This window comes from Salvelinus namaycush, chromosome 27 (genome assembly GCF_016432855.1).
Source record: "Salvelinus namaycush isolate Seneca chromosome 27, SaNama_1.0, whole genome shotgun sequence".
In the NCBI taxonomy this organism is placed as follows: Eukaryota; Metazoa; Chordata; class Actinopteri; order Salmoniformes; family Salmonidae; genus Salvelinus; species Salvelinus namaycush.
The window spans coordinates 4,240,031-4,258,382 of NC_052333.1; the positions used below are offsets into that span (position 1 = coordinate 4,240,031).

Below are 18,352 nucleotides of genomic sequence, written 5' to 3' on the forward strand. Positions count from 1 at the left end.
CTCCTTTAGTCCTGCAAGCCTGTTTGACCTTGGTTAGCTGGTTCTGAGAGGGTCAGAGAGCATGGTGAACGGATAGTTAGGATCTTATCTGGCTAAACGTCTCAGTGTTCTGCTCACTAAATATCTGTGTTCTGCTCACTAAATAAAAAAAAGAGGCCCGCAATCACTTTATGCAAACATCATCATACCATTCTGTCTGTCACTGTCTATGTGACTGGTTATCAGTTCCTTACTTCTCCAGAACATGATGCGTATTGGTCTCCACATACTGTTGGTGCAATGGGCTTTTCTTAGTTGCACTAACTCATAATGTCCTGTTTCCTCATCTGCTGTGTGTACTTATAGCAGGCTATTGATGCAGGTTAGCGTTTTTCTTCACAAACCTCGTTCTGGAGGCAGCTCTGCAGAGTGGTCCCTAGCTGGCACACCCACAAAGTCATAAAATCGGATTTTAAATCTAACCCTAACCTTAAACACATTAATGCCTAACCCTAACCTTAAATTAAGCCAAAGAATTTAATAAAAAATCATGAATTTGACAATATAGCCAATTTAGACTTTGCAGCTGGCTTATCTAAGGGAAATTACTCAGTTCTGTCTCCAGGACAAGACTCATGACAATAAATGTCAACCTGCTTACATTAGTCACATAAAGAGGAAGAGTAACATCATGGTTGGTGACTGACAGTAGAGACACACTTCAAAACCTCTACAGGATAGGTGGGTCCCGTGCGGGACGGTTGAGCTAAGTAGGCAAATGCGATTAGCATTCGGTTGTAATTAACAAGACAATTTCCCAGGACATAGACATATCTGATGTTGGCAGTAGCTAATTTACAGTAGCTATTGCAGTGAAAGTATACAATGCTATTGTTTGAGGAGAGTGCACAGTTATGAACTTGAAAAGTTATTAATTAATCAATTAGACACATTTGGCAATCTTGATACAATTTTTTAAACAGAAATGCAATGATTCATTGGATCAGTCTAAAACTTTGCACATACCCTGCTGCCATCTAGTGGCCAAAATCTAAATTGCGCCTGGGCTAGAATAATACATCATGGCCTTTCTCTTGCGTTAAAAAAATAAATAATTGAATGCATGTATCTTTTACCAGATCTAATGTGTTATATTCTCCTACATTAATTTCAAATCTCCACAAACTTCAAAGTGTTTCCTTTCAAATGGCATCAAGAATATGCATATCCTTGCTTCAGGTCCTGAGCTACAGGCAGTTAGATTTGGGTATGTCATTTTAGGAGAAAAAATTAAAAAAGGTTACGATCCTTAAGTTAAGGTCGATTTATGCCATAATTAAACTTCAATTTACAACAAGTGATCTTATATCGTAGAAGTGCAAATGTATACAGTACAGGTCAAAAGTTTGGACACACCTACTCATTCAAGGATTTTTCTTTATTTTTACTATTTTCTACATTGTAGAATAATAGTGAAGACATCAGGACTATGAAATAACACATATGGAATCATATGTGTATTAAACAAATCAAAATAGATTTGAGATTCTTCAAAGTAGCCACCTTTTGCCTTGATGACAGCTTTGCACACTCTTGGCATTCTCTCAACCAGCTTCATGAGGTAGTCACCTGGAATGCATTTCATTTAACAGGTGTGCCTTGTTAAAAGTTAATTTGTGGAATTTCTTTCCTTCGTAATGCGTTTGAGCCAATCAGTTGTGTTGTGACAAGGTAGGGGTGGTATACAGAAGCCCTATTTGGTAAAAGACCAAGTCCATATTATGGTAAGAACAGCTCAAATAAGCAAAGAGAAACGAAAGTCCATCGTTACTTTAAGACATGAAGGTCAGCCAATCCGCAAAATTTGCAGTCACATAAAAGTGCAGTCACAAAAACTATCAAGCGCTTTGATGAAACTGTCTCTCATGATGACTACCATAGGAAAGGAAGACCCAGAGTTTCCTCTGCTGCAGAGGATAAGTTCATTAGAGTTACCAGCCTCAGAAATTGCAGCCCAAATAAATGCTTCAGGGTTCAAGTAACAGACACATCTCAACATCAACTGTTCAGAGGAGACTGCTTTAATCAGGCCTTCGTGGTCGAATTGCTGCTAAGAAACCACTAGAGATTTGATTGGGCCAAAAAACACAAGGAATGGACATTAGACTGGTGGAAATCTGAAGAGTCCAAATTTGAGATTTTTGGTTCCAACCGCCGTGTCTTTGTGAGACGCAGAGTATGTGTCAGGATTTGGCCAGGATTGTTCAGGTTTTGGTCACTAGATGCCCCCATTGCGCCTTTTTTGAACCTTTTGTTTTTTCCTTGTTCTAATTATTATTTGCACCTGTGTGTCGTTTCCTTGTTGGTATTTAAACCCTGTGTGTTCCTCAGTTCTTTGCTCAGTGTTTGTATGTTAGCACCCAGCCCCAGCCCCAGCCTTGCTGTGAACATATATTTCTCTTGTTGGATTTTCCAGAGGTTCTCTGGTTTTGTTCTTGTTTATTTTTGATTAGTCTTTTGAGGTTTGTTTTTCCCTGCTGTTCTTACCACTTTGTGGATTTTCTTTGTATTTTGGAGGATATCCATTTTTTCCTCTTGGCTTTATTTTTGACGTTGTGGATTTATATTTTTTGCCTGAAGATCTTTTTCTTTTATTAAACCACCATCTCTAGTACTGCTGTGTCTGCCTCATCTTCTGGGTTCTGCCGACTATTAGTGACTGTTTATCACACCGGGTCCTGACAGTATGTGAACGGATGATCTCCGCATGTGTGGTTCCCACCGTGAAGCATTGAGGAGGAGGTGTGATGGTGTGGGGGTGCTTTGCTGGTGACACTGTCAATGATCTATTTAGAATTCAAGACACACTTAACCAGCATGGCTACCACAGCATTCTGCAGCGATACGCCATCCCATCTGGTTTGCGCTCAGTGGGACTATCATTTGTTTTTCAACAGGACAATGACCCAACACACACCTTCAGGCTGTGTAAGTGCTATTTGACCAAGAAGGAGAGTGATGTAGTGCTGCATCAGATGACTTGGGCTCCACAATCACCCAACCTCAACCCAATTCAGATGGTTTGGGTTGAGTTGGACCGCATAGTGAAGTAAAAGCAGCCAACAAGTGCTCAACATATGTGGGAACTCCTTCAAGACTGTTGGAAAAGCATTCCAGGTGAAGCTGGTTGAGAGAATGCCAAGAGTGTGCTGTCAAGGTGAAGTGTGGCAACTTTGAAGAATAAAGAATAAAATATATTTTGATTTGTTTAACACTTTTTAGGTTACAACATGATTCCATATGTGTTTTTTCCTAGTTTTGATGTCTTCACTATTATTCTACAATGTAGAAAATAGTAAAAATAAAGAAAAACCCTTGAATGAGTAGATATGTCCAAACGTTTGACTGGTACTGTATATCTACTAATATATACTGTATCTGGTTGCAAAATCCGCTCGTAATGTACATGAACTGCTACATACATGTAGATGTTGTGAGCTGTCTGTGTGTCCCAGGTGAGAGTGGAGCAGGAAAGACAGAGGCTAGCAAGTACATCATGCAGTACATCGCAGCCATCACCAACCCCAGCCAGAGAGCAGAGGTCGAGAGGTGAGTCATCAGTGTTAAAGGTCAACCAGGTGGTGTCACTGGGTTCTGAGGAGGTTCTGAGGAGCCTCCCTTGTCCCCTGTTAAATAACACTATATATTTGACTGGGTTAGAGTGGAGATTCTGGAAAGACATACAGCATATACTGCATCAGTTGCAATGTCAGAATGTTAGAGACAGCCTATAGGGAGGAGGCCAGAGACAGCCTATAGGGAGGAGGTGCCAGGACAACAACCTCTCCCTCAACGTCAGCAAGACAAAGGAGCTGATCGTGGACTATAGGAAACGGAGGGCAGAGCATGCCCCTATCCACATTGATGCGACTGTAGTGGAGCGGGTCGAGAGCTTCAAGTTCCTCTGTGTCCACATCACTAAGGAAATAACATGATCCACACACACACTAACACAGTCGTGAAGAAGACAAGATGGCGCCTCTTCCCCCTCAGGAGGCTGAAAAGATTTGGCATGGGCCATCAGATCCTACATTTTTTTCCCAGCTGCACCATTGAGAATTTGTTCTTAACTGACTTGCCTAGTTAAATAAAGGTTAAATAAAAAAATGTTATAAATATTGAGACCATCTTGACCAGCTGCATCACTGCTTGGTACGGCAACTGCTTGGCATCCGACCGCAAGGCGTTACAGAGGGTGGTGTGTACGGCCCAGTACATCACCGGGGCCGGGATCCCTGCCATCCATGACCTCTATACCAGGCTGTGTCAGAGGAGGGCCCTAAAAATTGCCAAAGACTCCAGCCATCCAAGTCATAGACTGTTCTCTCTGCTTCCGCACGGAAAATGGTGCCAATGCACCAAGTCTGTAACCAACAGGACCCTGAACAGCTTCTACCCCCAAGCCATAAGACTGCTAAATAGTTCACCAAATAGCTACATAGACTATCTGCATTAACCTAACGTAGCAGGCGTAAAAAGTCGTCTGAGCTGAATCCCCACATCCTTTTTACAGGGGAAACGGTAGTTAGGTTGAAAACACTGTATCCCTGACAACTGGAAACTGCTGTTTATTATTTATCCTGTTGCCTAGTCACTTTACCCCTACCTACAGTATACTGCTGTTACTGTGTATTATCTATCCTGTTGCCTAGTCACTTTACCCCTACCTACAGTATACTGCTGTTACTGTCTATTATCTATCCTGTTGCCTAGTCACTTTACCCCTACCTACAGTATACTGCTGTTACTGTCTATTATCTATCCTGTTGCCTAGTCACTTTACCCCTACCTACAGTATACTGCTGTTACTGTCTATTATCTATCCTGTTGCCTAGTCACTTTACCCCTAGCTACAGTATACTGCTGTTACTGTCTATTATCTATCCTGTTGCCTAGTCACTTTACCCCTACCTACAGTATACTGCTGTTACTGTGTATTATCTATCCAGTTGCCTAGTCACTTTACCCCTAGCTACAGTATACTGCTGTTACTGTCTATTATCTATCCTGTTGCCTAGTCACTTTACCCCTACCTACAGTATACTGCTGTTACTGTGTATTATCTATCCTTTTGCCTAGTCACTTTACCCCTACCTACAGTATACTGCTGTTACTGTCTATTATCTATCCTGTTGCCTAGTCACTTTACCCCTACCTACAGTATACTGCTGTTACTGTCTATTATCTATCCTGTTGCCTAGTCACTTTACCCCTACCTATATGTACATATCTACCTCAATTACCTCGTACCCCTGCACATCGACTCAGTACTGGTACCCCGTGTATATAGCCAAGTTATTGTTACTCATTGTGTATTTATTCCTTGTGTTATTATTTTTTGGTATATTTATATTTTTCTCTCTGCATTGTTGGGAAGGGCTCGTAAGTCAGCATTTCACTGTTAGTCTACACCTGTAATTTACGAAGCATGTGACGAATACAATTTGATTTGATTTGAGAAGAATCAATTCATCATTAACCTCTAGTGATAGCCCGAGCTGATTTTTGTTCTGGATGCCGAGATAAAAAATTTTTACGATGGAAGAACTTCTTATTCACCTCTTTCTCTTCCTCTCTTCTTCTCAATCTTTGGGACACATTGTCATCTGCTATTGCTGTTATCCATGATGACCACACTCTCCTCTGTGACACAGTGTGAAGAACGTTCTGCTGAAGTCCAACTGTGTGCTGGAGGCCTTCGGTAACGCCAAGACCAACCGCAACGACAACTCCAGCCGCTTCGGCAAGTACATGGACATCAACTTCAACTTCAACGGCGACCCTACCGGCGGACATATTAACAACTACCTACTGGAGAAGGTGAGAACGATGTGATTGGACAGGATGGTGAGAGACAGACAGTGATTGGACCTTGACTTGGAGTCAAGGAAGGGACATAGGAGAAGAGATTTGATTGGACAGCTTACGTTAATATTCTGTTAACCGTATACGGTTTGAAAATACCAGATCTGGGCACTGATAAGCGCATAAATTGGAACACAGTGGCTGTACAGTAACATGCTATAAATGACGTCAGAGCTCAGGCTCTGCGCTCCACAGCTCTGTGTGGGTTTTGACTGACCCGACAAGAAGTTGCCCCCATCCCTCCTGGTAATTGGGCAACTTTTGCAAATGTTTTTTTGTTGTGAGTGTGGGAAATGCTGTAAATTAAGAGGACTATGTATTTTGAAAGATAAGATGTTGAGGATTATAATAAATGCCGCTTTGATGTCATACAAGCAAGCCAAACCCCCGCGAGTCCAACATGCACTTAACATTTCCATGTCATAAAACTCATGTCAAGTACAGTGTCAATGTTCATGATCACTGTGTTTGATGTACAGCTACAGGATCACGTCATAGCCTGGGTTGTTCTGAACACAATGAGCCTGTGTTTGTTTATTGTGAAGAACATTTGCACTGGAACACGTACCTGAATGCACTCATGACCCCTTTGATCTAATAGTTTTCCCAGAATCTCCAAACCCTTTCAATTCCAACTATGCTTATGCATTTTCCTATTTTCTCTGTAAGAAACATTTACATTTGGCCATATCCATATTGGCTAATTCCCCTGAGTGTAAAGGGTTAACTCATATCCAAATATTGTTGTTGACTCATCCTATACTCGTATTTGTGGCCAAAACATAATTTGGATAAAAGCACTTTAAATACCCCCTTCTCAAACAGACGGTTTCAAAAATGCTTACTACTTCTTCATAGAGCATGATGTCATCAGCGGTCTATAGGAGGATGAGCTGGCCAATTAGCGGTCTATAGGAGGATGAGCTGGCCAATTAACGGTCTATAGGAGGATGAGCTGGCCAATTAGCGGTCTATAGGAGGATGAGCTGGCCAATCAGCGGCCTATAGGAGGATGAGCTGGCCAATCAGCGGTCTATAGGAGGATGAGCTGGCCAATTAGCGGTCTATAGGAGGATGAGCTGGCCAATTAGCGGTCTATAGGAGGATGAGCTGGCCAATTAGCGGTCTATAGCAGGATGAGCTGGCCAATCAGCGGCCTATAGGAGGATGAGCTGGCCAATCAGCGGTCTATAGGAGGATGCGCTGGCCAATCAGCGGTCTATAGGAGGATGAGCTGGCCAATCAGCGGTCTATAGGAGGATGAACTGGCCAATCAGCGGTCTACTCGTATTAATAATTGAATGACCGGTACACACCCACACCATTCTAACACAGAAAAGTTGCTTTAACATGCCTCATTGAAATGTTCTGGAAGAAAACTATTTCACTCATATTGTAAATAATGACAGGTCATATTTCATGGAAATCTGGGAACACTGGGCAGTTACTTTAAAGGCAGATTTATAGGGCCAGTTTACCAGACATAGATTAAGCCTTGTCCTGGACTAGAAAGCACTTTCAGTGGAGATTGAACATGCTTTTTTTTTAGTCAGGGAATACTCTTAATACAGTATGTGTCTGTTTCTGTGACCTTCTTCTGAAAAGTTATCCACTTTCTACTTTCCATTTCATACTTGAACATAAATGTTTGATCAAGGTGGTGAAACAGAGACATGAGAGAGAGAGAGTGAGTCCGTGAATAGATGTTCCTGTGAATTCCACCCTGTTAGTTCTGATTCTGATAATGAATGGCTCACCTGGGGGGCTCATGATGACTGCTGCATTCATCTTCTCTTTGAGCCAGCTAACACACCATCTGACACTGTGGGGCTGTGTGAACGATGGACTCATCCATTCTCACTGAACAGAAATAACCCCCCGATATTTCTCTGTTCTCTTGTCTTGTATTTGAGGTTATGGTTATAGTTCAACTATAATGGTCTCGCTCTCTCGCTCTGTGTGTGTGTGTGTGTGTGTGTGTGTGTGTATATTCACATATTTTTCTCTGTTCCTACTGTAAGTCAAGGGTGGTGCAGCAGAATGGGGGTGAGAGGAACTTCCACTCCTTCTATCAGGTAAATGTTTACTGGTCATTACACTAAGTACAATGCAGTTATAAGTAGAAGTGACGATGACTTTAATGATGTCCGGATCTGATCCAAGGAAAATAATGGAGTTTGGAAAAGTTCTTCTGTTTTTTGTCCTCATAAATATTCATGCTACATCCATCTGTTTCTACACTGTGTGTTGTGTGTCTCCACAGTTACTACGGGGAGGCTCAGTAGATATGTTGAAGTCCCTTCACCTGCACAATGACCCTGCCAACTATGTGTACACCAGAGAAGGAGCTGTCGCCACTGTGAGTACTCCTCCCCCCCCTACTGGTTCTACTTAGTGATGATTACACTATGGTAGCCCCACATTCAGCATGTGTGTGGGAGTAAATAACAATGTCTCTCTTTCTTTGTCTCTAGACGTGCAACAACGACCGGTACAGCCACAACGCAGTGCTGAGTGCCCTGAATGTGATTGGCTTCTCAGAGGAGGAGATTCACTCGATCTACAGAATCCTGGGGACCATCCTCATCCTGGTTGGTCACACTTCTATTGGTCATACAAGCTAAAGGTTACCTGCATGGTTCAATACGACTATAAGACCTTAGCATGACTAACATAAGAGATTAAATGAAGTGATGTTTACACCACTGTTGCCTTGGTAAAGGCAATGCAACTGAAACTTACACAATAAAAGTATGTTTTTACAAGTATATCCCTTGTTCTTGTTTAATGGTGTGACACATCATGTTATAACAGCAAGATGTCTGACTCTCCCCAGGGTAACCTGCAGTTTGAGACAGACAGTGAGAGTGTCCTGGTGGTGGGGATGGGGGACGTGAGTCACATCGCTGAGCTGACCAGCACAGAGCCAGACAACGTGACCAAGAGCCTGCTGTACCGCACTGTGGCCACCGGGGGCGGAGAAGTCATAGAGAAGGGACATTCTGAGAAAGAGGCCTGCTTCGGCCGGGATGCTTTCACCAAGGTGCTGGGCTGGACACGTCAATACAAGACTATCTATGTGTTTTAAAACCTACAAGCCCCATCTAATGTTGACTCATTGTTGTGTAGTGTGTACTAACTCAGCCTTCTCACATCCTTTTCTCATGTTATTTCGGGTCACATTATCCTCTCTCTCTCTCTCTCTCTCTCTCTCTCTCTCTCTCTCTCTCTCTCTCTCTCTCTCTCTCTCTCTCTCTCTCTGTGTCTCTGTGTCTCTGTGTCTCTGTGTCTCTGTGTCTCTGTGTCTCTGTCTCTCTCTCTCTCTCTCTCTCTCTCTCTCTCTCTCTCTCTCTGTCTCTCTGTCTCTCTGTGTCTCTGTGTCTCTGGGTCTCTGTGTCTCTGTGTCTCTGTCTCTCTCTCTCTCTCTCTCTCTCTCTCTCTCTCTCTTTATCTGTATTTTTAGGCTCTCTATGAGAGACTATTTGGTTGGATTGTAGGCCGTATCAACGCTGTTATTGAGGTGAAAGACTACAACCCAGTGCTTCATGGGAAAAACACAGTTATTGGAGTGCTGGATATTTACGGCTTTGAGATCTTCGACAACAACAGGTTAGTAACGGTATCTGTATTGATCTATGTACCTTCTCCATCTTGTGAGTTATTCCAGTATTTGAACAGATGGATGTATCTTTCTATCAATATCTGTATTTTATACATTTAGGAAAAATATATGATATATATTATATCATCAAAATGTAACATAGCCATGCTGTGACTACATGATCGGTTGTGTCATATTAACACCTCTGTTCATGTGTCGGTGTTGTTCAGCTTTGAGCAGTTCTGCATCAACTACTGTAACGAGAAGCTGCAGCAGCTCTTCATCCAGCTGATCCTTTGCCAGGAACAAGACGAGTACAAGAGAGAGGGTATCATCTGGCAGCATGTGAGTACCGGAGAGAGGGGTATCATCTGGCAGCATGTGAGTACAGGAGAGAGGGTATAATCTGGCAGCATGTGAGTACCGGAGAGAGGGTTTCATCTGGCAGCATGTGAGTACAGGAGAGAAGGTATCATCTGGCAGCATGTGAGTACAGGAGAGAGGGTATCATCTGGCAGCATGTGAGTACCGGAGAGAGGGTTTCATCTGGCAGCATGTGAGTACCGGAGAGAGGGTATCATCTGGCAGCAATTGAGTGGCGTACACACACAAGCAAGCAAACACATGGGCACTGACACACAGACGAACTGACACACACACACACACACACTGTCTTTCTCTCGCTGTTCTCTCTCTCCCACCCCTCTCTCTCTCCAAACATACACACTCCACAAACACACCACCCAACACATGCAATATTCATAAACAAACATTTAACAGTTCCTCTCCCCCATGTGTTCCCAGATTGACTATTTTAACAACCAGATCATCGTGGACCTGGTGGAACAGCCCCACAAAGGCATCATCTCTGTGCTGGACGAGGCCTGTCTCTCTGTAGGGAAGGTGACAGACATCGTCTGCCTGGAGAGTATGGATGCTAAGCTGGGACAACACCCCCACTACACCTCTCGCAAGGTGGGTCAGAGCAGCACTGCCTCAAACAGAATAAACTATATTCTATTCTATTCTCCCTAGCCTTACAATTAACACAATTACCTCCATCTTTCCTTTACTTTCCGATAGCCATGTCCCTATATAACCACCGTGTCCCTATATAACCACTGCGTGTCCCTATAAAACCACCGTGTCCCTATATAACCACCGTGTCCCTATATAACCACCGTGTCCCTATATAACCACCACGTGTCCCTATATAACCACCGTGTCCCTATATAACCACCGTGTCCCTATATAACCACAGCGTGTCCCTATATAACCACCGTGTCCCTATATAACCACGTGTGTCCCTATATAACCACCGTGTCCCTATATAACCACCGTGTCCCTATATAACCACCGTGTCCCTCCCTATATAACTACTGTGTCCCTCCCTATATAACTACCGTGTCCCTATATAACCACCGTGTCCCTATATAACCACCCTATATAACCACCCTATATAACCACCGTGTCCCTATATAACCACCGTGTCCCTATATAACCACCGTGTCCCTATATAACCACCCTATATAACCACCGTGTCCCTATATAACCACCGTGTCCCTGTATAACCACCGTGTCCCTGTATAACCACCGTGTCCCTGTATAACCACCGTGTCCCTGTATAACCACCGTGTCCCTGTATAACCACCGTGTCCCTATATAACCACCGTGTCCCTATATAACCACCGCGTGTCCCTATATAACCACCGTGTCCCTATATAACCACCGTGTCCCTATATAACCACCGTGTCCCTATATAACCACCGTGTCCCTATATAACCACCGTGTCCCTATATAACCACCGCGTGTCCCTATATAACCACCGTGTCCCTGTATAACCACCGTGTCCCTGTATAACCAACGTGTCCCTATATAACCAACGTGTCCCTCCCTATATAACCACCATGTCCCTGCCTATATAACCACCGTGTCCCTGCCTATATAACCACCGTGTCCCTCCCTATATAACTACCGTGTCCCTCCCTATATAACTACCGTGTCCCTATATAACCACCGTGTCCCTATATAACCACCCTATATAACCACCGTGTCCCTATATAACCACCGTGTCCCTATATAACCACCGTGTCCCTATATAACCACCGTGTCCCTCCCTATATAACCACCGTGTCCCTATATAACCACCCTATATAACCACCGTGTCCCTATATAACCACTGTGTCCCTATATAACCACCGTGTCCCTGTATAACCACCCTATATAACCACCGTGTCCCTATATAACCACCGTGTCCCTATATAACCACCGTGTCTCTATATAACCACAGTGTCCCTATATAACCACAGTGTCCCTATATAACCACAGTGTCCCTATATAACCACCGTGTCCCTGTATAACCACCGTGTCCCTATATAACCACCGTGTCCCTATATAACCACCGTGTCCCTATATAACCACCGTGTCCCTATATAACCACCGTGTCCCTATATAACAACCGTGTCCCTATATAACCACTGTGTCCCTATATAACCACCGTGTCCCTGTATAACCACCCTATATAACCACTGTGTCCCTATAAAACCACCGTGTCCCTATATAACCACCGTGTCTCTATATAACCACAGTGTCCCTATATAACCACCGTGTCCCTATATAACCACAGTGTCCCTATATAACCACAGTGTCCCTCTATAACCACCGTGTTCCTATATAACCACCGTGTCCCTATATAACCACCGTGTCTCTATATAACCACAGTGTCCCTATATAACCACCGCGTCCCTATATAACCACCGTGTCCCTATATAACCACCATGTCCCTATATAACCACGTGTCTCTATATAACCACAGTGTCTCTATATAACCACAGTGTCCCTATATAATCACAGTGTCCCCATATAACCACAGTGTCCCCATATAACCACAGTGTCCCTATTTAACCACAGTGTCCCTATATAACCACCGTGTCCCTATATAACCACAGTGTCCCTATATAACCACCGTGTCCCTATATAACCACCGTGTCCCTCCCTATATAACCACTGCGTGTCCCTATATAACCACCGTGTCCCTGTATAACCACCGTGTCCCTATATAACCACCGTGTCCCTATATAACCAACGTGTCCCTCCCTATATAACCAACGTGTCCCTCCCTATATAACCACCGTGTCCCTATATAACCACCGTGTCCCTATATAACCAACGTGTCCCTCCCTATATAACCACCGTGTCCCTCCCTATATAACCACCGTGTCCCTCCCTATATAACTACCGTGTCCCTATATAACCACCGTGTCCCTATATAACCACTGCGTGTCCCTATATAACAACCGTGTCCCTGTATAACCACCGTGTCCCTATATAACCACCGTGTCCCTATATAACCAACGTGTCCCTCCCTATATAACCACCGTGTCCCTCCCTATATAACCACCGTGTCCCTCCCTATATAACCACCGTGTCCCTATATAACCACCGTGTCCCTATATAACCACCGTGTCCCTATATAACCAACGTGTCCCTCCCTATATAACCACCGTGTCCCTATATAACCACCGTGTCCCTATATAACCACCGTGTCCCTATATAACCAACGTGTCCCTCCCTATATAACCACCGTGTCCCTATATAACCACCGTGTCCCTATATAACCAACGTGTCCCTCCCTATATAACCACCGTGTCCCTATATAACCATCGTGTCCCTCCCTATATAACCACCGTGTCCCTGTATAACCACCGTGTCCCTGTATAACCACCGTGTCCCTGTATAACCACCGTGTCCCTATATAACCACCGTGTCCCTATATAACCACCGTGTCCCTCCCTATATAACCAACGTGTCCCTCCCTATATAACCAACGTGTCCCTCCCTATATAACCACCGTGTCCCTATATAACCACCGTGTCCCTATATAACCACCGTGTCCCTCCCTATATAACCAACGTGTCCCTCCCTATATAACCACCGTGTCCCTATATAACCACCGTGTCCCTATATAACCACCGTGTCCCTATATAACCACCGTGTCCCTATATAACCACCGTGTCCCTATTTAACCACCGTGTCCCTATATAACCACCGTGTCCCTCCCTATATAACCAACGTGTCCCTCCCTATATAACCAACGTGTCCCTCCCTATATAACCACCGTGTCCCTATATAACCACCGTGTCCCTCCTTATATAACCAACGTGTCCCTCCCTATATAACCACCGTGTCCCTATATAACCACAGTGTCCCTATATAACCACAGTGTCCCTATATAACCACAGTGTCCCTATATAACCACCGTGTCCCTATATAACCACCGTGTCCCTATTTAACCACCGTGTCCCTATATAACCACCGTGTCCCTATATAACCACCGTGTCCCTATATAACCACCGTGTCCCTATATAACCACCGTGTCCCTCCCTATATAACCAACGTGTCCCTCCCTATATAACCACCGTGTCCCTATATAACCACCGTTTCCCTATATAACCACCGTGTCCCTCCCTATATAACCACCGTGTCCCTCCCTATATATCCATCGTGTCCCTATATAACCACCGTGTCCCTATATAACCACCGTGTCCCTATATAACCACCGTGTCCCTGTATAACCACCGTGTCCCTGTATAACCACCGTGTCCCTATATAACCACCGTGTCCCTATATAACCACCGTGTCCCTATATAACCACCGTGTCCCTATATAACCACCGTGTCCCTATATAACCACCGTGTCCCTATATAACCACCGTGTCCCTATAACCGAGGAGTAACCCCTTCTGCAAATTACACTTAAACCCTAAAACTTGAGTCATGCTAAGAGGTTCCGAATCCATCTACCTCAATAAAGATGTCTTCTGTCATCATACTACAACTCTCCAATCAGGATCAATGGCTGGTTTACTGTCATTATACTGTAACTCTCCAATCAGGATCAATGGCTGGTTTACTGTCATTATACTGTAACTCTCCCATCAGGATCAATGGCTGGTTTACTGTCATTATACTGTAACTCTCCCATCAGGATCAATGGCTGGTTTACTGTCATTATACTGTAACTCTCCCATCAGGATCAATGGCTGGTTTACTGTCATTATACTGTAACTCTCCCATCAGGATCAATGGCTGGTTTACTGTCATTATACTGTAACTCTCCAATCAGGATCAATGGCTGGTTTACTGTCATTATACTAACTCTCCCATCAGGATCAATGGCTGGTTTACTGTCATTATACTGTAACTCTCCAATCAGGATCAATGGCTGGTTTCCTATCATTATACTGTAACTCTCCCATCAGGATCAATGGCTGGTTTCCTATCATTATACTGTAACTCTCCAATCAGGATCAATGGCTGGTTTACTGTCATTATACTGCAACTCTCCAATCAGGATCAATGGCTGGTTTCCTATCATTATACTGTAACTCTCCAATCAGGATCAATGGCTGGTTTCCTATCATTATACTGTAACTCTCCCATCAGGATCAATGGCTGGTTTCCTATCATTATACTGTAACTCTCCAATCAGGATCAATGGCTGGTTTACTGTCATTATACTGTAACTCTCCCATCAGGATCAATGGCTGGTTTCCTATCATTATACTGTAACTCTCCAATCAGGATCAATGGCTGGTTTCCTATCATTATACTGTAACTCTCCCATCAGGATCAATGGCTGGTTTCCTATCATTATACTGTAACTCTCCAATCAGGATCAATGGCTGGTTTACTGTCATTATACTGCAACTCTCCAATCAGGATCAATGGCTGTTTAGAGAATGGCTTTAACCCCCACTGGTGTGATATTGTTAGTGCAGTTACACTGGATGTTCAGTAGAGAGCAGGGGTTTGTACTCTTACGGTTTCATTATCCTTCATCAGACAACCAGAGTGTATTGAAAGCACTGAGACACACAGTAACATCCAATGGTAGTGGGTCTAAATGCTCGACATACTGCCAACTGTACTATAAACATTCTTCCTTTTGTGTTTGTTGAAGAGATCTGTGTGAGAGACACAGTATGAGAGAGGTGTCATTTAAAGGGCTAGTGCAGTGAAAAACAAGATTTTCTATTGTTTTTTAAATATATTTTCACAGTCTGAAATGGTGAAAATTATGATGATGCTCTTTTTGTGTAAAAGCTGTTTGAAAAGAATTCATGGAATTTCAGCCTGTTCAGATGGCATGGAACTTTTAGCTCACTTCATGACGTCACAATGTGATCTGATTATAATAGACCAATGACTGTTCATCTTGGCAACAGGGTGTGCTCTAGATCATCCTATCAACCAATCAAGGCTGTGTATATAAATGTATTCATATTTGTTTCCTAAAACCCACACGTTTGGACTGATCATTCCAAGGGCCAAAGGAGGCTCAGGGAAATAAATTATAAAAAATATATTTTGGAGTTATTTTGATTAAATAAACACAGTTATTCATTAGACGTACACTGATGATTTAAAAGTCAAAATATAAAGACTGCACGAGGGCTTTAAGATATGATTGTATCTCCCTTTGCCAGCCTATATTATAGAGTAACTGTGATGATGATAATGATGGGAATGACATTGACGTTGATGATGATGAAGTAATGAGGTTGATAATGATCATAATGACAACAATAATGATGATAATCTCGAAGATAATTATGACGATAATGATCATGACGAAGAGGATGACGATGATAATGATGACAATATTGATGGCGCTGATAATTATGATGATGTCATCTACATTGTAGCTCACGCCCTCAGACAAGACCATGGAGTTCCACAGAGATTTCCGTATCCTCCACTACGCTGGAGACGTCACGTGAGTCACATGCTTTCTTACCTATGCTTTTACCTCATTCATTTACTATAATCTCATTTACTATAATCTCATTTACTATAATCTCATTTAATATAATCTCACTTACTATAATCTAATTTACTGCTAATCTCCTTCATCCCAGAGGATTTAAGGCTGCCATGGTGGTTCAACAGGTGAAAGGTTATGATGACACAGGAAAGGTCACATGTCATAGGTCAAGATCAATGTTGATTGGATGAAAAGTCAAGGGGAGTAAGTATAGCTAAAAGTAGCCAACCCAGTACCAGTTCCTAGCGCCTTGGCTACCACTGTTGGCACAAGTATTTCAGGACCTAAATTTAAAAAGTGTGCTGACCTCAATTTTAGAAATAGCAGGACATAGTCTTTCTGAGGAAGACAGAGGGGAAGGGAGGGAGGGAGAGACGAGGGAGTAGACCAGACTGTTATCCAGTACCAGGGTCTTCCATTGGCTGACAATGTGTGTTTATCCAGTACCAGGGTCTTCCATTGGCTGACAATGTGTGTTTATCCAGTACCAGGGTCTTCCATTGGCTGACAATGTGTGTTTATCCAGTACCAGGGTCTTCCATTGGCTGACAATGTGTGTTTATCCAGTACCAGGGTCTTCCATTGGCTGACAATGTGTGTTTATCCAGTACCAGGGTCTTCCATTGGCTGACAATGCGTGTTTATCCAGTACCAGGGTCTTCCATTGGCTGACAATGTGTGTTTATCCAGTACCAGGGTCTTCCATTGGCTGACAATGTGTGTTTATCCAGTACCAGGGTCTTCCATTGGCTGACAATGTGTGTTTATCCAGTACCAGGGTCTTCCATTGAATGACACTGTGGTTTTGCAGGATCTATATTGCCGTCAAGTTTAGGGAGAGAGGGAGGGAGGGAGAGAGAAGACTATTTCCCTTCAGAAATAGTGTGTAGCTAAGCCTCGACCAGTGGTAATCATAAACGAGTCCAGTAGTAATGAGTCAGGGAATCCAGGTTGACATAATGTCCAACACATCCGTCATCAATTAAGTCATGCTTAGTTTACGTTCGTTCATCCGTCATCAATTAGGTCATGCTTAGTTTACGTTCGTCCATCCGTCATGAATCAGGTCATGCTTAGTTTACGTTCGTCCATCCGTCATCAATTAGGTCATGCTTAGTTTACGTTCGTCCATCCGTCATGAATCAGGTCATGCTTACTTTACGTTCGTCCATACGTCATTAATTAGGTCACGCTTAGTTTACGTTCGTCCATCCGTCATCAATTAGGTCCTGCTTAGTTTACGTTCGTCCATCCGTCATCAATTAGGTCATGCTTAGTTTACGTTCGTCCATCCGTCATTAATTAGGTCATGCTTAGTTTACGTTCGTCCATCCATCATCAATTAGGTCATGCTTAGTTTACGTTCGTCCATCAGTCATCAATTAAGTCATGCTTACTTTACGTTCATCCATCCGACATCAATCAGGTCATGCTTAGTTTACGTTCGTCCATCAGTCATCAATTAGGTCATGCTTAGTTTACGTTCGTCCATCCGTCATCAATTAGGTCATGCGTAGTTTACGTTCGTCCATCCGTCATCAATTAGGTCATGCTTAGTTTACGTTCATCCATCCGTCATCAATTAGGTCATGCTTAGTTTAAGTTCGTCCATCAGTCATCAATTAAGTCATGCTTACTTTACGTTCGTCCATCCGTCATTAATTAGGTCATGCTTAGTTTACGTTCGTCCATCCGTCATCAATTAGGTCCTGCTTAGTTTACATTCGTCCATCCGTCATGAATTAGGTCCTGCTTAGTTTACGTCCGTCCATCCGTCATCAATTAGGTCATGCTTAGTTTACGTTCGTCCATCCGTCATCAATTAGGTCATGCTTAGTTTACGTTCGTCCATCCGTCATCAATTAGGTCATGCTTACTTTACGTTCGTCCATCAGTCATCAATTAGGTCATGCTTAGTTTACGTTCATCCATCTGTCATCCCACTCCCCTCCCCATCCCACCCCCTACTCCTGCTAAATATACCCTGCCATGTCCCTGTCACCCCCCCCCCCCCCAATCCCA

The 18,352-nt window shown here is 43.3% G+C and overlaps 1 protein-coding gene across 1 annotated transcript in view; it reads left to right on the plus strand.

The window, feature by feature from the left end:
* The window catches only part of LOC120022756 (unconventional myosin-Ig-like), an 85,011-nt gene that overhangs the window by 5,444 nt on the left and 61,215 nt on the right, over positions 1 to 18,352 (plus strand). Inside the window, exons 3-12 of the mRNA XM_038966749.1 lie at positions 3,495 to 3,588; positions 5,694 to 5,859; positions 7,926 to 7,979; positions 8,168 to 8,263; positions 8,379 to 8,495; positions 8,741 to 8,947; positions 9,368 to 9,513; positions 9,736 to 9,850; positions 10,310 to 10,480; positions 16,212 to 16,282. Coding sequence (XP_038822677.1) covers positions 3,495 to 3,588; positions 5,694 to 5,859; positions 7,926 to 7,979; positions 8,168 to 8,263; positions 8,379 to 8,495; positions 8,741 to 8,947; positions 9,368 to 9,513; positions 9,736 to 9,850; positions 10,310 to 10,480; positions 16,212 to 16,282 — 1,237 coding nt within the window. The remainder of the gene's footprint in view (positions 1 to 3,494; positions 3,589 to 5,693; positions 5,860 to 7,925; positions 7,980 to 8,167; positions 8,264 to 8,378; positions 8,496 to 8,740; positions 8,948 to 9,367; positions 9,514 to 9,735; positions 9,851 to 10,309; positions 10,481 to 16,211; positions 16,283 to 18,352) is intronic.